Raw genomic sequence first — 22,886 nt, 5'->3', positions numbered from 1 at the left:
TCGAGCTGCTATACGAGGCCACGTGAGAAGTTCTCCAGGAACTGATAGCATCGCTAAAAAAGATCTGAATCAGTGCAACCGGGCCTACTGGCGGTGTTGCACGTCTCCATGGTAACAGCAGAGCCTGTATCACTCTGAGATCTGAGAGCTCGGATGTTTGAGGATGTGACCATCACGAGAGTTTTAGCTTGATGTGGAAATTGAAGTTTGAAATCGATTTAAAGCCAGTTAGGACGTCTTATTTTCAGAGGTGTCCAGAGACGGTTGTGTCCTCTTTACTTCTCCTTCTTCTCTCGCATTAAATCCACTTCCACATCCATCTAATGACATGAAGGAGTTGCAATGTCCTCATTAGTCCGGGACGACCCCATTCGGGCTGCACTCTTTCTTCTCTGTCTCGCTGTAATGAGGGAAGACAAGCATTCAGCAGACTCTCCCTTTAATTGAAGCCAAGAGTTGTGCGGGCAGATAGGAAAGTTTTTTTTTTTGGAGCCGAGCCGGAGCGCAGCAATTTGGTTTTTAGAATCAGCCGGAGCGCACGCGGGTCAGCTCTGAACATGAGGCTTCGAAATGTGACAGAAAGTTTGGATTGGACACACACACGCACACACAAAAACACACAATCTGGGTTTATGTTTGGTGTCCTGTCTGTGCCTCAATCTGTTGTCATTCATTTCTGAATAATAACACTCCACACAGATTCAGTCATATAGCTGAAGGGGATTAGATATGAATACACAACCCTCACTCCCACCACTTAACACACGCACCACACAGTTTACATTCCTTTAATATGAGGGGGTGTGCAAAGCTAAATCATTTTTCTGGCCCTCAGTTTCAGAGCTAAATAAGGCAAGTGTGCGTTTATGTGTGTGTGTGTCTTTATAAAAAAAAGTGCTGCTATTGTGCTTGCAGGTGTGGCGTTTCCTTCGGGGATATAGTTTCCCACCATTTATTTGTTAGTCAAACAGTCTGGTGACTGCTCTGATATCTTTGCACACAAGTAATTGGTGTGTACTGTACTGAGGACCACACACACACGCACACAAGCACACAGACATGCACACAATTGCAATTCAAATTTGATGTGCAGGGAAAGAATTTGGGGAGAAAATCCCACATGGAATTACAACTTGAAGAGACTGTGTGCTGTGTTGCGTTTTTTCGTCAGCAGCGACTTTCTGACGCCTCTGGAACGCTGCATTAGCAGGAGGTTTGGGCCCGAGCCCGAGCAGTGTGTTTTGGGAGTGTGTGTGGGACAGAGGGGTGGGGGTGGGGGGGTGATGGTGAAGAGCGCCAGGGAGCACTGTATCTCATCTTCTGGACAAGTCCTTAATCTGTGTGACCCAGCAAGGGATTATGGGAATTCTGGGAGAAAAACGGGGCTTGAAACTCAAACTTGGAGCCTGATAACTAACAATTTGGAGCGTGTGGAGATTTTCTTTTTTATAGCGTAAGAATTATGTCATTAGAAAACACACAAACTCATGTAGGTTTCCTTTACAGCATTAACACAATCACTATACTATATTATATAATCATAAATGGCCAATTAAGTTCTGATAAGCGGCACATGTTGTGGTTTTTGAATCCTTCCTGCTATATTTATAGTATGGAGTATGTAAATGTGTGTGTGAGAATGAGTAATGGTGGATTTAAGGGGTCATAAAGACCAGATAACAGTTGTATGAAGGCAGCCAATATTAGAAACTGTAGCCTATGTCCGCAACAGAGAATTGAAAACAAAGAAACACTTCCATCTACTCCCTCGTGTTTTTAAAGGTCCTGTTCCCCTTTTTAAATTCTTTCATATCCTGTCAGACAGATTCATTTTCTATACAGGATCGTCAGCCACAACCCAGGTGACAGTGTTGAGCGAGGCGGCTTTTGTGTTGGTCATTTGCCGCTGCACTGGATCAGGTTTCCTCATGGCTCAGTATCAAAGAGACATCTAAATGTCAAAAAGTCAGCGTGATGGGCGACCCTCTTTGATTCACCAGCATATGGTGCAGAGTGGGTGTTAATTTCAGCCCTCGGGGTAGAGGGACCCACTAAATGTCATATATGTCATGTTAGCTGTTCTGGTGTCTGATGAAAACATTAGGGGCTTGTTGGGGTGGAGGGAGGGGGGTCACTATTGTCTGGTGTGTGTGTGTGGGTGTGAAGGGGGGTTCCTAGGCTGTTGTGCGGGCTGAGCTTTGTCTGAAACAGGGCCACGTGGACCTGAATTAAAACCTTATTTAAGAGGATTCATGGCAGATGGCGTCCCATTGTTTGAGGATGTGTTTATTATTAGAAAACAGGGTTTATCCCACCCCACCTCACCCCACCTCTTCTCTGGATAAACACACCACACCCACGTTTAACCATTTCTCAGGGGTTCCAGGTCTTACCTTGGTTGAGATCCCATTGGTGTACAAGATCCTATGGCTCAGCCAATCGGCATCCTCGGAGGGCGAACAAAGGCTCCCCTCTTAAGTAAAGCCTGGCACATGGCTGTTTAGCAGTAGAGACGCTCTGATTGGTCAAATGTGATCCAATCAAAGCTCAAATCAGTTTAAGTGAAGCTGTTTTTCCACAACAGAGGAAAGTGTATCAGATCAAAACAAAAGACTGAGTTATTGTTTTTTTTTCACTATTCCAGTGGGAATAAAAGCTTTGGACATGAGTGTTGGATCACACACTGCAACATCACTCACTGACTCACAGTGAACATCATCATCCAGTAACACAACACTGAGTGGCAGCTTAAAATAACCAAGTGTTAATTAACTCATGAGTGTTGATTTTTTTTTTAGTTTTTTAAATATTATTCTCAAGTTAAACTTAAATTCAGGCCAGTTTGATGTGGAAAGAAGCCAAAAACCACGCTCACTTCTTTCCCAGCTCCTCACCCACATTCATACTTTTATCTTAATACTTACACTCTCTTACAGCCCACCACCCACCCCCCCACTCTGCTCTTCATCTCCCTCCTTTCCTCCCTGACTCTCTCTTGTTTCTCTCTCAACTCACCAGATGGAGAGGGGGCGGTGAGTGTGTGTGTGGTTGCATGTGTGTGTGAGTGTGTATTTGTGCATGCATGGTTACCCATGAGTTTGCATATTTACATCCCCTGCACATTTTGTCCTTATATCCTTCTCTGCTTCACTGAGGCAAAGAATAGAGAATATAAAGAAAAAGATCAGAGACAGGAAACAAATGAAGAACACAGCAGGATGTTGAGTGAATAAAGAAAGATCAGACATCCCTGTTCCATTTGGAGATATTTTAGAAGTATATGACACCACCAGCACAGTTTTTCTCCACGGTTAAGAGAGGTTTTAGGGGCCAAAAAGCGTTATCTGGCATCAGCTGGGGGGCGGCTAATCCGCATGTGCGAAATAAATCCAATCTGACAGAGCGTTTGCATCTTGAAACTGGATTGTCAATATACACACAGAGACAGTGCTAAGCTTCAACAGGGAGAGGAGAGAGAGAGAGGGAGTGGGAGAGGGAGGGTGTGTGCAAGAGAGAGAGAGAGCGAGCGAGCGAGCGAGAGAGAGAGAGCATCAAGTCACCGGGATAGGCTCCACTATTCTCACAGTGTAAGGTACAAGTGCCACAAGGAGACTATATTCCTCTACAATAATGGATGGGACAAAGCCGGCCATGGAGTCCAACGCGGAGGAGACTCAGGAGGAGGGACAGGAGAGCAAAGGTAGCTACGCTCGATCATCCGCTGACATTTGCGCGTTTATGTGTCTTTTCTTTGGAGACATTTGCGTCTGCGCCAGCCCGAGCGGTTTAACCTACTTGCAATGGCTTCTCGCCTGTGCGCGACACAATAGCGGTGCATCCAACCAACCAACCACCCCCCTCCTCACCTATAGCCTTTCGAGGGCGATTTGATTTTGAGGGGGTAAAGCAATAGCGGTCTTTTCAGCGCAGGTGATTGGAGATTATTCCCATAAATCCACAGTGCACAATTGGCGCGTTCTGGGTTATTATCGCGCCTTCAATCGGGGGATTTGGAGGCTGATGGAGGAGGAGGAGGAGAAGAGGGGTGGGCGGATTGTTGGCTTCGGGAAGGTGCACGGTCTGGTTTTATGGAGCATACTAATGTCAATTTGTCTTTGCGATGCTGCACCATCACGCCTAATGAGCGGCGAGATAAGGAGGCTGCGCGCTTCGCTTCGCCGCGCCGTGCCGCGCTCCGTGCACGGCTGCATTGTTTCCCGTCAGGTGTGGAGGCGCCGCAGCCGCTTCGATCATCATCGTTGAAGCCCCCCTCCCTCCTCCTCCTCCTCCTCCTCCGTCTCCCACCCTCACACAGAGGCTGGGTGTCGGATGCGTTCAGGGGCGTGATTAATCGACGGCGATGCAACATATGAACATGATCATGAAGCTGTGTGCATGGCCGCAGTGATCAGGTGCGTGAGATAAACAGGAGGGGAGCACTTGACGCAGAGGGATGGCCGTGTCCATAAGTCAGACATGTTGATGTGGGGTTCACACACAGACACACACACAGGTCTGGCTTTTATTAAAGCTCCTGTTCTATAGAATAAAGACGACGCAGCATCAGTTTGAATGCACACAAATGCTCCTTTAATGTCTGGAGTCTTTGCAATGCGCATGCAAAAGCAACAATGTTTTATTAATGTGCACACAAATTGGTCTCTTTATCCAAAATGACGCCAAACTGTTGCTGTCTTCTCTGCTCACCCTGGACGTGAGTGGTGTGTGTAGGCGTGTCTTTGTGCGTCCCTGCACTCGACGCCCGTCCAGATGTGGATGTGACTGATTTATTTGCAGCGCGTCTTGGTTGTAAAAAGACAAAAAAAAAAAAAAAAAAACCTCCATCCCTCAGTTTGGAGACAGCAGCGGTTGTCAGAGGAGCAGCTTGCTGATGGCAGGCTGTTCATCACCTGCTTCAGTATGAATCCACAGCTTTCACACGGCTTCAGGTTGATGTATAGCCTAGATCATGAAAACTGTGATGTGTGCTCATCATGGGTATTAAAAATAGGGGTAAACATGATTGGGTGGGTGGATGTGTGTTTGTGTGTGTGTGTGTGTGTGGGGGGGGGGGGGTGACACACTTTTCTTATTTACAGCTGTATTAGTCAGGAGCAGTGGTGCAGCAGATCTGGCAGAATGCCTTTTAGGCCTCTTGGCTGTTACAGAGCAGGGTAGTTGATACTGTGTTGAGTGCATGGACCTGAGGGGCTGTAGCCTACACACACACACGCTCAGCTTCACGTGTGCCAGTGTTTTAAAATGAAGGGTTGAGTCTGAAAAGACGGATTTTGCATAAAAAGGAGATTTATAGACTGTATATCATAGACTTTAAAGGCACCATTGTGAGTGTATACTTTATGCGTTGAATGATGTTTGCAATCACACCGCCACAGCACTAGTTTGCGCTGTTGTTCCTGAGCCAGTGTGTGTGTGTAGCTACTTCAAAACGATGGCGGCTGAAATTTGAGTGGGTCATGTTCGAGCTGCAGCTTGAAACATCATGGCGATGGCGTGTGCAACCGCTGTGCGATGCTACCAAATCGACAAATTTGGTATTAAATGATGAAGTTTCTACTGAGTTGTGTTCATGTTGATTGTCTGGATTTTTATCCCTGAGTCAGGTTTTTATGACATCAGGATCTCAGTATCAACCCAGTGCGTCCTGCAGCAGCAGTTGGACCCTGACACACTGATATCACTGGGTCAGTGTGTGTGACGTAACGCTCAGAAGAGTGGGGGTGTCCCTCAACAGTGATGTTTTTAAAAAGACATTACATCATCCTCTCCCGGGGCATGCTGCTGCTACACACAGGCCGGCGTCCGCTGAGAGCCCGTAGTAGGCAACGGAATGGAGGCCGGCTATGTTTATCACTCAATGGATTCTGAATTTATCACAATTTTATATGGAAGCAGTGAAATAACCAGCGCAGCAGTTCAACCTCTGTTGTGCTCCAGGTGTGATGTTGTGCAACCGCATCCACCCACACCAGCACCACCGAAATAGACTGAATTTGGAGGCCGGCCCATTTGTCAGTGTAATCATTTGTGTGTGCGCCTTTGACATCTGGAATGTGACCATCAGCTTATAGCATGCATCAAGCAGCTGAAGATTTACAGAGGGGCGGGAGGGAGATGTCATGTAAGGAGATTGTGTGGGAGTGTGCCAGCACCCAGCAGCGTGGCCTCTTCACCCCCACGGTGACATGCATGGTCCTCAAAGCAGATGGAGGAAATATCCAGTGATGGAACTAACTATAGTGCTGCACATAGATAAAGTCTTTAGGTGTTTATAAAGGGAGATTAATCAGAAAGAATCAAATCCCAGCCTGTAGCTATTGGGAAATTGCGCCTTAAAATGAGCCGTCAGGATTTCTGTAACTTTGTGATGTCACAACAGACCAGTCCATGCATAATTACTAACTCTTTGTATCTTATTAGTTTAAAGCACAACAATGAGAACCCCTGTATAAAGTATAACAAAGAAAAGAAGAAAGAATCAAATCCCAGCCTGTAGCTATTGGGAAATTGCGCCTTGAAATGAGCTGTCAGGATTTCTGTAACTTTGTGATGTCACAACAGACTCTATCTTATCGGTTTAAAGCACAATAATGAGAACCCCTTTTTGTCTTAAATGTATAAAGTATAATAAAGAAAAGAAGAAAGAATCAAATCCCAGCCTGTCGCTATTGGGAAACAGCGCCTTAAAATGAGCTGTCAGGATTTCTGTAACTTTGTGATGTCACAACAGACCAGTCTACGCATAATTACTAACTCTTTGTATCTTATCGGTTTTTGTCTTAAATGTATTAACTATGATAAAGAAATAAGAACTGTGTTTTCCTTGCACAGTTTTGCTTTTACAGCGCATGAGCTGCGTTCACAGTTTTGCTGTAAAGAGCACGCTGATTAGCCGCGCTGTAATTATGGTAAACAGAGGCCATGTTCTTGATTGCACCTCTGTTGTGTCTCTCTGCACGACTTTGAGCTGAGAGTAATTACACACCAGAAAGTGAACACGCAAAACATGGGCATGGTTTATAATCCGGAGGTGCTGGGTATGGATTGATCTTTTTTGTTGATTGCTTCCTATAATCTCTAATCTGTATGTCTGTGGACGTCCGCCGTGCTCAGGACTCTGATAACGAGACATCAGCGTCGCTCTCTGAGGTGCAATTAAATCTGATTTCATTAGGATGAGACAGAGAGAGCAAGTCTCCCATGTGACGTGTTTATTTTATTTATTTTTTGTACCTTTAATGCAGCTCAGTAAAGCGGCTTTGAGTGGCGCTGAGTGCATTTCAACGTAACCTTATTGCATCTGTCTGTCCTCGCCTTTTGTTTTAAATGATCGGCTTGTTCACACACACCTTCCTCCCTCCTCTATCTCTCTCTCTGTGTGTGTGTGTGCTCTTATATAACGCGTCTCTGGCTCCCCGTCCTTGGCTATGATGTTCAGATCAGAACCGTAAGAGATTACATCACCGTCTGGAGGGGTGCAGGTTTTGTTGAATTTTCTGCATGGAAGGGCAGAGCTACCGCAGCCTCCGAAGGACAAAAAGGCTTCCTCTTAATCAGCGTGTCGACCTTTTTGTTCCCACACGGTCTAATCTGTGATAAAGATGTGGAAATGATCTGGAAATGTTTTCAAACATATCCCAGCTTCATCCTCATCCTCATGATCCCTGCTCCAGTGCTACCCAACCTTTCAACACTCGCCAAGGGATCAAAATGGATACATAGACAGGAAACTTTTTGGATATTTTTAACATTGTCAGGCTTCTGGGAATCCTTTAAAATGAAAATGAACTGTGAAGGGAGATCCTATCTTCAAGGAGTTGTGAGGGGATTTATTGGTTTCTATTAAGGGGTCAAATAGGAGTCAGAATCGTATTGGGACCTACTTTATTTGAGAGTTGACAGACTGATAATGCAAAGTATTGTTTGTTGCACACACACTAGGAAGATCCAGTTTGAAAGGAGAGGAGCTGAACGTCTCTCAGTGCATTTGGTTTGTGTTGCATATAAATATCAGACAGGTTCCCTTCCCAGTCTTTCTTGCTCTCACTGTAAATCAAGCGTGGCATGTTTGATGTTGTATAAAACATGTCGATCCTCCAGCTCTGGTCACCTGTGTAAGCTGAATATAAAAACACATCACTGAAACATCTAAACATGCACTACTGATGCAGACTGTTGAGTAAATATTAGACCAAGGCCAGTGGAAACTTTTGCCTGTTTATTTTTTTTGAATGAACTTGTGCTCTGTGTTATTCTGCCTTGTAATCCACACACACACACACAGAGATCCTAAGAAGCTTCTTGTTTGCAGAGAGAAGCTCGTTATTAAGCTCATGTGTATCTAATACAACTTTAGGGCAGAAACATTCATCACTTCGCCTACACACACTTATCTTCTCTTGCTCTGCTCAAGGCAAAGTTGTGTAATATCCAAATGCTTTCCACTCTTTCCTCAATGCCAGTATAATCAAAAAAACTGAGATGAACACAGGAAGTGGTTTGTTAATAAAACCATGTATCGCTGGATGTAATTCTTTGAGGCCCACATTTGAAGTTGACTTCCCACTTGTGGTTTTCAACCAAACACAGACTAAAACTTTAGAAACTGCATCAACCAGCACCAAATTTCTGTCTGGTATTTCAGAAATTCTACCCCCAGCGGAAACGCCGACTGGTGTAGTTGCTTATTTGGTCATTTTCAGCTGACAAACTATCATTGTACTGCTGCTTTCCCCTCTCACACACACCCACACACAATTTTAATGCACAAACAGGCTTTTACTGGACTCCACAGAACCACCTCTCTCCAGTGTGGCTGTTTTTCAATGACTGCAGCTCCCACACACTGAAACTGATGCCTTCAAAGTGTTTGACCACCAAGGTGCTTATATAGACTTCACCTGATTCTGCACAGGTGTGGAAACCAGGTGGCACTCATAAAGTTAAATGCATCAGTTAGTGTTGAAGTGAAAAATATTATCCAGGGCATGTAAATTAACCAGAGCAGGTATAAAGCTGCAGAGTTAAAATTTGTAAATTTGAATTTGTAGACCACTGAGCTTAAAATGGGGTCTTGCATTTAGGAGATGCAAACCACCAAAAACACGTTGGTTTCTGACCTCACATGCTCTCAAAACCTGTGTTGCCCTGCAGATCTCAGTCTTCATGCACACTGAGTGATTTATTGCCACAATCTTCTGTTTTCTGTTTCCCTCTTCTCCTCTGCATCTTCTCCTGATTCCTCTACTTATCTCTTCTCTCCCCCATACACCCACCCACACACACACCCTTCTCCTATTCTCCTCTCACCCCTGAGGTGTGTGAGGTTGTGGGAGCATGTGAAAGCCGTCACACAGGGAGAGGCTCATGTGTTCCTCATTTGAAGCCATTTGCCCAAAGCATGCTGTCAGCCTCCATCTGGATATGCGTGTGTGTGTGCGTGCATGCATGCATGCGGGGCGCTCGTGTGTGTATGTGTGTGTGCGCTGGGGTTTGTTTACGTGTCAGTGACCAAGAGTGGTTGAGGGGATTGTCTGTGTCGGCGCTTGCACTGAAGGAAAAGCTCTATTTTTGTGTGCACATGTGTGGGCGAGACCGTGTGGTGTGCTGCTGTGTGTGTATATTCAGCGCTTTCAGTCCCCACATGTGGTCACAGTTACTGTATATTTAAATCAGCTTTCTCTGGTTGCATGATCACCAAACAAACAAGCGTATCGCACCATTGTGTCTTGTTACTATTTATTGCACGTTACAAAGAGAGTTCTGTTTCAGTGCTTTTTAGTGTCATCCACCTTTAAAAACCTGCCCACGGATGGGAAAATGGTCCGAACACTGTGCGAGCCTCACTTCCACAAACAGAGAATTAAAATACATTAATAAGATAAGTGTAAAATTGAAGTTGGAAGAGTTTAAAGGGATAGTTCAACATTTTGGCAAATTGGCACATTGCCATAATCCCTATAGTTTTAGGAATAGGTTCGTTACCTTTAATTGTTGGTGCAAGCTATTTTTAGAACAGCAGAGCAGAGCCGCGAGCTGCTCAGAGCTACGCTACGGAGGCTCATGGGATTTCTTGGTTTCCCTCATCAAACTCATCAAATACACAATCCAACAACTCCAAAACGCTCTGGTGGACAAGTTGTGACCTGCACATTCACCACGCTATGAGATAATAACTGAACGTTACGAGACAGAGTTGTTTTAGAGGTAAATTCATGCAAAACAGCTGATGCGCGTTACCGTTGGGGGCAGTTTTTCAGCAAGAAGTCTCTGAATTTGCCTCGAAAACAACTCTGTTTCGTAACGTTACATGATTATTTCAAACTTGTCCACCAGAGCGTTTTGGAATTGTTGGATTGTGTATTTGATGAGTTTGATGAGGGAAACCAAGAAATCCCATGAGCCTCCGTAGCGTAGCTCTGAGCAGCTCACAGCTCTGCTCCACCGTTCTAAAAATAGCTTGCACCGACAATTAAAGGTAACGAACCTACTGCTATGATTATAGGGATTATGGCAATGGGCCAATTTGCCAAAAAAGTTGAACTATCCCTTTAAATAAGTATTGGATCACCTTTAGTTTCATAGTTTCAGCCCTGTTTCTGAGAAATCCCATTTTGTCACTGTGCAATACAAAGACTACAGTTGCAAGTAACTTGTTTTGCACACAAGATATCACAAGACAGTAACCTGAAGGCATCGTCGCCCATCAACATGTCTGTGTTTGAACCTCAGTCTGTTGTGGTTATATGAATAGCAGCAAGTGGCAGGTTGGCCCAGCAGGTCCTGTTCCTGAGTGGTGCCAACCTCCTCTGGCCTCCCTCCATCACCCACGGACGCTCAATCTGCTCTTCTTAACCGAAGCCGATGCTGATTAGCCCCTCGTCATGTTTAGCCGTGGCCGACATGGAGAGATGACTCCGCCTGGACGTTGGTGGGGTTCACAGGGTCTCACTTTTCAACCTAACAGGGGGAGAACAATATAATCTAAACCCTCTGGTGTCTATCTTAGTGAACAGCACATTATTCAATCCCAACTGTTTTTATTTTTGATTCTGTATTTGATGAATAATAAAAGCAGAGCCAACAGTTCTTGTTACAGTAAATTAAACTCTGCAGTAACTCATATGAGAGTTCATGCTCAGTTGGACCCTTGTGCCAGCTTCACACGCACGCACGCACACACATGCACACATGCACGCTGGATGTTAATCGAACCCCCGAGGCTGCTGGAAAGTGAATCTTCATAATCACATCAGGGAGAGGAGGAGGGGGGGGGGTGAAGGGGCCAGGGGAGGGCCACCGACTTCTTTGACATCTCAGGGAAAGCGACATTAGCCAAGTCGGTTGCGTAACCGCTGAGCCACTCAGCGCGATGGCAGCGCACTTATAGCCACGGGGGCCATTTTACATTTTGGTGGAACAAGACTGGAGCTAATAGCGCTCGGTGCGCTCGGCTGAGCAGCTCAGGACAGGTGATCCTGCTGCTGTGGAGGAAGCTTTGAGAGAGGAGAGTGCTGTTTTCCCACTCCCTTACAGCAGCAACTCCCCATTCCTCTGAGCTGTAATTTGTTTCTCTGCATCGATGTGTGTTTGCAACAAAGAGCATCCACTCTCATGTGTGTGTCCCATCTGGTTTGTGTATGGTTTATTTATTTTTTCTCTCTGTACATCCTCCGTTTGTGCCTTGGGAGTTGTGTCTCTCACCCAGCTGTCAGAGATGGAGGGAACAAACATCCAGCAGCAGATCAGCAGCGGGGTACAAGAGTATCGATCCCCCAGCAGAGCGCCGATAACGGGGTTTTAGAGCCATCCAGTCCATCACGCTCAGTTACACCAGGCCAGATGCTGACCCTGTGGCCTTCATAATGCTGCATAACCAGACAAGGGCTTCTCATAAATATAAGATTAGGGTCAGTTATGTACCGCGGGAATAAAAGAGTTCTGGTTGGGGAACAGAGGCCACTGCATCATCCTCTTACCTGAGCGCCGAGCATAGGCTACACTCTGCTCTTGATCAACGGCTCAAACAAGCCGATTACTCCAAACATTTCCCAGAATCAGCAACTATTGTTATAGTGTTAACAATTTCTCCGTCCAACCAGTCCTGTTTAGGAATGTGCCACATCCAGACCCTGCATGGTTTCTTTTGCAGCTTTTACTGTGCAACTATTGAATTAACGGATTAATTGATCGTGAAATAATTTGTTGTTTCTGCAGCTTTTCTGCAAAGAGGGATTGTTTCCTGACTGAGCCGCTGATGTTTGCCTTGTTCCCGGGTTTCCCTGTCTCACATATCTCGTCGACTGTTGATTTAAAAACGAGACAAAAGTAGAAAAATAAAGCACCCGAGTTGTCACACCTCAGAATTATATCCTGCCTTGTTTTGAGCATCATGACAGTGCGGTTTGATGTTTTCCTCTTGGTTTTTAAAAGCGTTTCCTCAAAGCTCAGAGGAGCGTTTTATCCTACAGCTCAAGTGCAGAGACTGAAATCTCCCCATGCTGCAGCTATGAGGTTAGGTGTGTGTGTGTTTGTGTGTGTGTGTTGTCGTCTGCCGCCATCAAACAGATGGGGCTTCTTTTTTATCTCAACCAGAGGAGCTGCAGCCATCCATCCATCCATCCATCTCTCCCTCCTTCACTTTCCCACACCTTTCTCTCTCTCTCTGATGTCCTCCTCAGCTCTTGTGGGAATCTACCCATAATGCACTGTGAGGAAATTGCCCCATAATGAATACAGCACTTCTAAATTGGAGTACAGCCGCGGGCAGGGAGCAGACCGGCCGCTGAAATATTCACAAAGCTTTATTAACGCTGTTATTCCTGGCAGATGCACTGGGCGTCCTAACAGTTGGCGATAATCACGCTGTGCCACTGAGTTTTACAGTTTACAGCAAATCATTAACTATCAGCACAGTCGATGTGATCTCTCTCTCTCTCTGTCCTCTGTTTAAACCCCCTTTATAGCCATGGCAGCGAGGAAATCAATTCCACCAGGTTATTACACCACTGAAATACTGGCAGCATTATCTGGTAAAGGCTGCTACTAATAGACAAGTATTTTGAGTCACTAATATGTTACTTTACAATGCTCTACTTAGATCCTTCAGTGATAATAATGACGTCTGTGACGCAGCAGGATTATTTTATAGGGAAACGCTCCTCAAAGGAAGTCGTGGGCGTCAGGTGATTGACAGGAAACGGAGGGTAATCACAAAAGATGTCAGCAGCTGGTGACAGGTTTTGTCTCCAGAGAAAGATATGTGCTCCACAGCCTGCAGCACGCCTCATTCATCCAATCACAGAGCCTGAAACGCTCTCCAATCCAATACAAAAAAGACCTGAAATATGAATGCATGGATTATCTGCAGCTTTTTTATTATATATGACAATCATTCATCATTCACTTCTTCCTTAATCAACATTATTATCTTTGTCTGACAGTGCATGGACTGTAACTATGCATGCATTAATGGAGTGAATGTGAAGACTTAAATGCATCATATTGTGAGGCATCTTGACAATAGACGTTTCTGTGGCAGGCAGCAAGTGATATGAATTCTTTACTTCGACCTCCAGATAAAAAAAGAAAAACGCCTCTTTCCTCGCTCTGTTCCCCTTTCATGTCAAATAATACAATTTGTGTTTGACCCACTTCCTAAAAACCTGAGCAGAGAAACATGGATGGAGCCTCCTACTTCCATTTTTTTTTTTTTTTTTCCCAGTCGATGCTTCATTTATTTTCACGTTTTGATCTTAGTTTGTTGTTTTTGGCTCAAATCTTTTGCACCGATGTTTGGGCCACGATCATGGTTGCATCACTCCACATCGGTGCATGCATGTGTGTGTGTGTTAAAGCAGCAGCAGCGAAGGACTACGCTACTGCTGAACTGGGTCGTGGGTAACACGTTGCTATGGCAACTGCTATTTGCCGGCCCTGGGGCCAAGCGCTGCTTTTTCGCTTACACTTTCTCTGTCTTCTTCTTCTTCGTCTCTTTGGCTCCCTCCTCTTCTTTCTGCTCTTCCCTCTGTTCTTCTGCTCGCTCTCTATCGATCGCTCTCTCGCTCATTCACCTCTTGCTTTTCTTTTTCCTCGCTCATCCGCCTGGCTTATGGCTTCATTCCTTCTTACATTTCCTTCATCTCCCACCCTCATCCCCCTCTTATGTCTTTATATGTGGGAAAAAAAGAGAAAAAGAGCAGGCGCCTATCATCATTCTTAAGCTTAAGTCACCTACAGCTCCTTAAGGAACATTTCTTAGTTTTGCCCTGCAGCTCATCTGGAAGGCCGACAACATCCAACATGATGTTGATGCTTCATTGCATTGCCCTGTGAAATCATTTCCACCTTCACACGGTCTGTAACATGTTCCCACAGACTGATGCATGGCCCTGCATGGCTGTGAGATCGTGGAGATGATATACGACCCAACGTTGTAACAGGGGCTCGACATATTGTCTCAGCGATTAACTCCAGCTGGCTCACACACTGTAAGTACAGCGCGGGCGACGGGCGTGCAGTCATATTTCAAAAGCAGGAGCAGCGGAGAAGAAGAAAAGCAGGGCAAAGGCGGAGATGTAGGTATAGCGAGAGGCATTGAGGTATAAAATGAGAGCGATGGGCCGACCTCAGTGTGTCACCTAAATTCTACCCTAATGAATAGCCCATTGATTTCCATTAGGACTGGCTGGAGATGACTGCTCCGGCCTGTCTGTTTCCCATTAGCGCACTTTAAAAACCGAGCTTGACAAACAGTCATAGCCGGAGGGCCGACCGGATGAGGATGTTTAAAAGGAACCTATGGATTCGTCCGTGAAGCCGCATGGGTCCATGGAGAAGAAAGAGTTAACAGAAGAGTTGATAGGACCCTTAAATGCCAGGCATGCAGTCTGGGAATTTGTCTCAAAGTCAGGTTGAAGATAATCGTTGAACTCCAAGAAGATCAAGATGGAAATTCATGATTTGCATGTGAAAAAAGCAGCTTTATCCAGTCTCCCTGACAGGTTTTGTTCTTTTCTCTGCATAAAAAATAAAGACAGGAGGACTAACCTACTAAATAACCTGTTGAGGTTGACCTTTTACAGCAGGATGGAGTGTCAGAGCGGAGCTGCTTTAAAAACAGCCTCCCGGTCATTATTGACCCGAAGGCCCCCCGCCCCCCTCCTCCTCCTCCTCCTCCTCCTCCTCTGCCTGGCCTGTTTCTCGGCTCAGGATTTTAGAGCCACGCAGTCTTATCAGCTCCACCTCTCCATCAGCCTGCCTCCTTCATTATCATTAATAGGATTTGGATCTATTATGCAACTCCGCTGCATTACGCAAGGCCGAGTCTTCATCAGCAGCAGCAGCAGCAACGCTGTGTCTTAGATTTATCGCTTCTTCTTTTTTCTCCGCTCAGACTTGTGTGTGTGTGTGGGGGGGTTTTCAATATGCGCCGGCACGTGAACCTTCACTAAGGTCAGCAGGTTCACACTATTGCTCCATACACAGTGTTCACATTTACATACCAGACTGGGGAGTATGTTGCAAGTTCATCAAATTGAACCCACTGAAGTCAGCATGTTAACCAGCCAAGCCAACCTCAGCCTGTCTGATAGCGACTCGCTGGTGCAGCCCAAGCACCACCAGTTAAAGATAATATTGCAACAACAAAAAAAAAGCTTCACAAGTTCAAGTTTGTTGAATTAAAAACACGATTTCTGTGCAGTGGGTTGTAATTTTTCCTCCAGCAGTGATTCTATTGATGTCTCCTCTTCCCCCTCAGGGAGGCTGGAATCAATCGGCTCTTTTAGGATCATCAATAACAGCTGTCCACGGGCTTGTAACACGACCTGGCTGGAGCGGTCGATTTCAAAAACAGCTGGGAGTTCAGTTCACTAGTAGGCGAGGGTTTTCATTTCAGAATAAAATGACTTTCCTGTTGTGCTTCGATGAGGTTGTGGAGTAGTGCAAGTGTGTGTGTGTGTGTGTGGTTTAATTGCTTTCTGGGGAAGGATAGCACCTCACGTCATCGTCCGTCAGACTCTGTTGTGTGAGCGTGATGTTAATGGTAGCTGTCAGCGCGGCCTGTGTGGATGTTAGAGCGAATCCCATGTCCTCATAGGATCGACTGTCATACACAGTATATATCATAAAGGACCATCGCTGCCACCACCACCACCACCACCACCACCACCACCAAGTGTGTGTTGCTCTTTAATGCTCGTTTTAACTTGAGAAGCAGCGGTTGCAGACATGTAGACATTTAAAACACACATAATGCTGTTCATCATGTCTTCAAGGCTGTGCAAACAGAAATGTTAAGATTCCACAAACTTATCGACATGAAATAATTATGCTTCAGAGTTGCCAATTGGAGCAGGTTGTCATGGAAACAGCAAAGTGGCACACACACACAAGACGATTCATTTCGCCTTTTTTTTTCCCTGAGTAACTTCCGGCTTTGCCAGAGGAGCTATTTTTAACAGGCATTATATAAGACGCAATCCTGGTGCTCAATACAATGTGTGTTTGTGTGTGTGTATGTGTGTGTTTTCCCCCCTCCTCTTTATTCCTCTGGACCGTGATGGGAGCAGGATGCAGCGTGCAGGCGTGCACTCTCCCGTACCTGCACATCTTATGCACAGAAGTCACAGGGGCAGCTACATTGCTGCAGTAAATGGAAAACAGAGTTACTAATTCATCATCATCATCACCACTGTGTAGAGAAGGATACTTTTGGAGTTTAAATGTTCAGATTTGTCTGTTTTTAATCATAAAAACCACTAATAAATCAAGCACATGTCTCTCTCAGTAAGTGCCACTTAAATGTAATTTCTCCAGTGCCCCAGAAAATGGCTGGAGTCATTTATTTTGAAATGATTTATTCAGCATTAGGTCTTAACTTATTCATGCAATCTGGTTGAAAGAATGAATAAAAACTTTTGAAATTCCTTTTGCTTTAACGACAAAAAAGAGAGCAGGTTTGGAGCGGGGCGTAGGACGGATGCGAGCATGTGGCGCAGCTTTCCATGTAATATTCAGCAGCCCCAGCTGAGCTCAAAGTGAAGGCGCTCTAACTGTGAAAGATGCTATGATTAGCCTCTCGACACGCCTGACAGGGAGAAGTGTTGTACTTCTCTTGTAGACTCGCAGGGACGAGCGTGACGCTCCCCCAAACAGCTTCCCGCAGGTTTTCCACGCGGCGGTGATCAAACAGCAGTGGACAAAGTGTTGCACCAGTGTGTCATCACCACAGCTGATTGAGCCACTTTGCGCGGAAGTCACGTTGCAGAGCGCGGGCCGGGCCGTTCGCCATTTTTCTCCCGCTTTCAGATCTGACCTAGATTGTTTTCCTGCATCTCTCTTCAATTATTTTTAGCTAAATGCAACAGGAAACTGTGAGTGAATCCGTCCTCTCTCTGTCTCCCCCCGTGCAGGATGCTTCGAGTGCTGCATCAAGTGTCTGGGCGGGGTGCCCTACGCCTCCCTCGTGGCCACCATCCTCTGCTTCTCAGGCGTGGCCCTGTTCTGCGGCTGCGGCCACGTGGCGCTCACCGGCACCTTGACCATGCTGGAGAACCATTTCTCCAGGGTCACCACCGACCACGCCACCCTCACCCTGGTGTAAGTTCCACACAGTCGTATACGTACTGGTTCTACTGGTTTGCTGATGTGTCATGGCTCAGCTTTTGAACCTCTCTCCTCCCTCCAGGATCCAGATCTTTCAGTACATCATCTACGGCATCGCCTCCTTCTTCTTCGTCTACGCCATCATCCTGCTGGCCGAGGGATTCTACACCACCAGCGCCGTCAAGAAGGAGCTGCAGAGCGACTTCAAGACCACCGTCTGCGGGCGCTGCATCACCGCCTTTGTATGTCAATACACACACACCCATACAGTACACAAGCAAGCTGACCCAGTTCACTCCTAATGAAAGCCTGTGAATGAGATGCAATTACTCTGATGTGCATTTTATAACGTTCTTGCTTAAAATAGAGTTTATAGGCTCAAAAAAACCCAAAACTGTCATCAATTAATGCTCTACACGCCTGGACAAGAGTCATCTTGAAAGTGTTGCAGAGGCACACACCTCCAAACATGCACGGACACACACATACGACACAGAGAAACACAAACACACTAACGCTGAGATCCCACTCCAGCCTTGAGGGGAACTCTGGCACAGTTTGTCCTTTCTACCCTGATTACTCTAATTGCTGCAGATGTCCAGTAGCATTAGCAGTGGATGTGTGCGTGGTGGTCTTTAAGGAATAATATTAACCTACTTCTGTAACGCAACTCAAACTATGGGGACAAAGTAAGGGGCTGACAAAAGAATCTAAATCTCTCCTCAGTTCATGTTCCTGACCTACATCCTCGCTCTGGCCTTCCTCGCCATCTTCGGCTTCACGGCGATCCCCGTGTTTCTCTTCTTCAACATGTGGACTACCTGCGCCGCCATGAAGTCTCCCGACGCCAACATCACCTCGCCTGACTCCATCTGTGTGGACGTCAGGCAGTATGGTAATTCACACGCACACACACAAATCCAAATACCTTCGGTTTCAGAAAAGAAGAACACAACGAGGTTTTAATGTGGAGGCCCAGAGCGCTCATATGCAAATAGACACAAAAGAATGCAAATTCAGAAAACATCATGCATTTCTCAGGCACGTGTGCTGCAGGTTGCAGTGCACTGAGCTCTCAGGGCCACCGCTCTTTAAGCAACTCTCAAAATGACCTGCAAAAACGGGCGTGTCGGACTTAAAGGGATAGTTCAACATTTTGGCAAAGACTGCTTGATGAAAAACTGCCTCCGACAGGAAAGCACATCAGCGGTTTTGCATGAATTTACCTCAAAAACAACTCTCTTTGGAGTTGTTGGATTGTGTATTTGATGAGTTTGATGAGAGAAACCAAGAAATCCCATTAGCCTCCGTAGCGTAGCTCTGAGCAGCTCGCGGCTCTGCTCCGCCGTTCTAAACATAGCTTGCACCGACAATTAAAGGTAACAAACCTACTGCTATGACTATAGAGATTATGGCAATGGGCCAATTTGCCAAAATGTTTAACTATCCCTTTAATTATAAAATCATTTGCTTGAAAGATGAAGCAAAAACAGTGGATGACAAATTTGTTCCCATTGCAACATGTTGCATGTCCCCGGTGCGTTTCGATTTGGAGCTAGAGCAGACAGGATCAAGTCGCAGGCTGTGTTACACGTCCTTGAAGTTTAACAGAAATTCCTCTGATCAAGGGAGAGTGAGCTCAAATGCGCCGGCTGGCCTCGGCAATAAAAGCTTTTAAGTTTGCACATAAAAAAAAAAAAACAGCGTGCTGCTTCTTCTTACACATGCGGGCGGCCCAGACTCACCTGCAGCGGAGCAAGGCATAAAGAAGAAGCCATCAGAAGCTTTAACGCTCTCCAGCTTCATCTGCAGCTGCTTTAAATGTCATTTTCTATACGACAAGAGGTCAACAAACACATTTAGATTATTGAGCCCTATTGGGTCTGTATGAAAATCCACCTTCCTGCAGTATTACAGCACAGCAACGCTCTCTTTTGATTGCATATCTGCTTATCTGTTTGATGGCCTATAATGTACATGATGTGACCCACATTTGAAAGACAGCTGGCCCGCTCGCAAAAGTAGGATGAGGCTCACATATGCTTCACTGGCAGTCAAGCTCAGTATGAAATATTAACCCCAATTACTGGTGGTCGTTAAATGATCGTCAGCAGCAAGCTGATTCATCAAGGATGTGTTGTTGCTTTTTTAATCGCTGAAATCAGTAAGAGTCAAATTTATTATAACTTTAAGAATTATATTAATGAGGGGAATTTATACAAGGCAGGAACAGCAAGTTAAAAGAGGTGAAAGTCAAAAACTTCACAGGCTGTGAAATTTGTTTTGACAGTGAAGAAGTGATTCAAAATAATGACCCATATTTTTCATGTAGGAGAGGCTCAGAGGCTCGGACAGCAGCAGCAGCAGCAGCCGTGTTTCCTTTAATCTTTATCCGAGCCTAATTCATAAAGCCTTCAATCATACAGTCAGTCTCGGGGGAGGAAAAAAGCTTCTTGTCTCAGGCGAGAGAGCTGTGACGTTTCATCTCTCTGATCCTGCAGGTATTATTCCCTGGAACGCCACACCAGGAAAAGCTTGTGGATCCACACTGGGAGACATCTGTAACACAAGCGAGGTGAGAGGAGACTGACTTGACCTTCTTTCTTTTCTTTTCTTGTCTTGTCTTTTCTTTTTTTATTATTATCTCCCGACCCCTGAGCTAATTTCTCCTCTCATCCTCCCTCAGTTCTACCTGTCCTACCACCTCTACATCGTTGCTTTAGCGGGCGCCGGAGCCACCGTCATCGCACTGGTAAGCTCGACACGATCACACTGATGTGAAATGTGCTGCTCAAAATATGCACGTTGCTATGCCGCTCTGATCTGTTGCTGTAGCAACCCTGCCTCTCACATTTATTCACCATGCCACAGTATGGGTTGAAATCTCATATGAGGGTCAGTGTTTTGGCTGAGAGGTAACAGGGGCAGATTATTGTATCATTGAAGATAAAGAAGCATGTGTCCATGCAGGGTGGACATGTCCTTCACTGGTTTGTTTTGGAGACATAAAATGTGAATTTTCATTTTCGCAATTTGAGATACGGCTCATTGTGTGCGCCGCAGCATTTATTATTTAGATCAACTGTTTGTTTGTCCTCTCTCCTTGGCTTCATTTAAACTGCTGCACTCAGCCTGTTCCTCCCACCACAGCTGAGTCCACTCACCGCTAATTAGAGGACTCACCTGCAGCCTGTGGCCATAACGAGCCCAGCTCCATTCTCTGCACTGAATTTGAATTTTTTTGTATTTTTTACTGTGGAAAAGCAACAAAATTAAGTGTAATGTCATATTATTTGTTTAAAGCTCTCTTTCAAAAGTGCTACATAGATCCAATCCATTATTATTATTATATTGGCAAGTCCCATGACAATGATTACAGTTCTCCACAGCTCTGTGGAGATTTACAACCTCTGACATATTGTTGTTTTGATTTTCTGGCCCACGTCACTGATTTGGTTCAGTCTGACTACTCTCACTGTACCCCACCTGTCCTGCACAAAACAGAACTGAAAGAGAGTGAATTATAATTATTATAGTATCAGTTCGCTACCTTTAATTGTCGGTGCAAGTTGTTTTCAGAATGGTGGAGCAGAGCTGTGAGCTGCTCAGAGCTACGCTACAGAGGCTCATGGGATTTCTTGGTTTCCCTCATCAAAATCATCAAATACACAATCCAACAACTCCAAAACGATCTGGTGGACAAGTTGTGACCTGCACATTCACCACGCTATGAGATAATAACAGAACGTTACCAGACAGACTTGTTTTAGAGGTAAATTCATGCAAAACCGCTGATCCCATCGCATTTACCTCAAAATCAACTCTGTCTTGTAATGTTCTGTTATTATCTCATAGCGTGGTGAATGTGCAGGTCACCCAGAGCGTTTTGGAGTTGTTCGATTGTGTAGCTTGCGGCTCTGCTCCGCTGTTCTAAAAATAGCTTGCACCGACAATTAAAGGTAACGTATCTACTCCTAAAACTATAGGGATTATGGCAATGGGCCAATTTGCCAAAATGTTGAAATTGCATTGACTTTCCTAACTTTCCTGCAACAAACTACAACAGCATCCTCCTCCGGTTCCTTTATGAGATGAAGCAAACCTCTGTTTCCCTTCAGATCCACTACCTGATGATCTTGGCGGCCAACTGGGCCTACCTGAAGAGCGCCGTCTCCACGCACGAGTACCAGGACATCAAGACCAAGGACGACCAGGATCTGGAGGCCGAAGCGCGCTCCAAGGACGGCCAGAACTCCTCCTCCTACTCATAAAAGGACAAGAGATCCTCTTCCGCCGCCCGCCACCCCATCTCCGCTCCACACCTCAACCACCCGCTCACCCCCACTCCCACCCAGCGCCCACCCCCCTCCCTTCTGTTAAAACAAACCACCTCGGTCATGTTTGATAGCCCCCTCCCCCCCCCAGCCTCCTGATTCTCCATCCTCTTCCCTTCCCCGATGTTGATTAAGAGTAGTGGGGGGGTGTTCCCGCACCAGAGGGGAAGAGAATCGAGGGTCAGGAGAGGCGGAAAAAGGCCCAGATGGAGGCAGATGTTTCAGAACGGGAGAGCTCGCCCCGCCCCGCCGGGGTCGAGCTCAGGTACCGGTCCATCAGTTCAGAAGCGTCTCGTCCTCCCCCCAAACCCCCTCACCACCCCCCCACCCCCCGTGCTTTTGGGGGCGGCGGCGGCTCGTGAACGTGGCCCGGCTGTGATGGCCTCGCGCCCTGAGCCAGCACAGCCTCTCGACACACAGCTCCTAACAGCCTAAAAAAAACATTGTTCACTGTCAGCTTCAGCCACAGGGAAGCCAAGCAGCGACCAACTTCCTCTGTTTTTTTGGTGTTTTATATGCATATATATATGAATATGAATATATTGTGCGAATGTGTATGAATGTTGTTGTTTTTTTAATACTCTCTGAAAAGTATGCCAGGTACTATTATGATCTTTTTTTCTTCTTTATTGTTTTGGCGCTCATAGGTTTTTTCTCCTTTCTCTCCATCTTTATCTTTTTATTGCTAATGCTCGATATGTGTTGCACTATTTATGAAATTAAAAAAACAAAGAGTGAAAATCCCTCAGACACGAAGCACCCCAACCCACCGCCACCCCAGTCTCTCATCGGTAAACCTAAACGACTCAAACCATGGGGTATCTCAAGGATTAATTGTGCATTTACATGATCAGAGTTGATTTATCCACCAAGGTATCAACAGTTGATTTGAGACCAGAGGTGCAGCAAACTTTTTTTAAAGGA

The 22,886-nt window shown here is 45.7% G+C and overlaps 1 protein-coding gene across 1 annotated transcript; it reads left to right on the top strand.

The window, feature by feature from the left end:
* Positions 1–3,604: 3,604 nt before the first annotated feature.
* Positions 3,605–21,899, top strand: LOC310997062 (neuronal membrane glycoprotein M6-b-like; the record flags this gene model as incomplete). Its single annotated transcript, XM_083986637.1, has 7 exons — positions 3,605–3,700; positions 17,436–17,622; positions 17,711–17,870; positions 18,355–18,523; positions 20,130–20,203; positions 20,315–20,380; positions 21,747–21,899. Exons 1-7 carry the CDS (start codon positions 3,631–3,633, stop codon positions 21,897–21,899), a joined length of 879 nt encoding a protein of 292 aa, XP_083842763.1. The 5' UTR covers positions 3,605–3,630.
* Positions 21,900–22,886: the final 987 nt, after the last annotated feature.

This window comes from Trachurus trachurus, assembly GCF_905171665.1.
Source record: "Trachurus trachurus genome assembly, chromosome: 2".
Taxonomy (NCBI): Eukaryota; Metazoa; Chordata; class Actinopteri; order Carangiformes; family Carangidae; genus Trachurus; species Trachurus trachurus.
The sequence above is the reverse complement of the archived record's forward strand: the minus strand, read 5'-3'. Positions and strand labels throughout refer to the sequence as shown.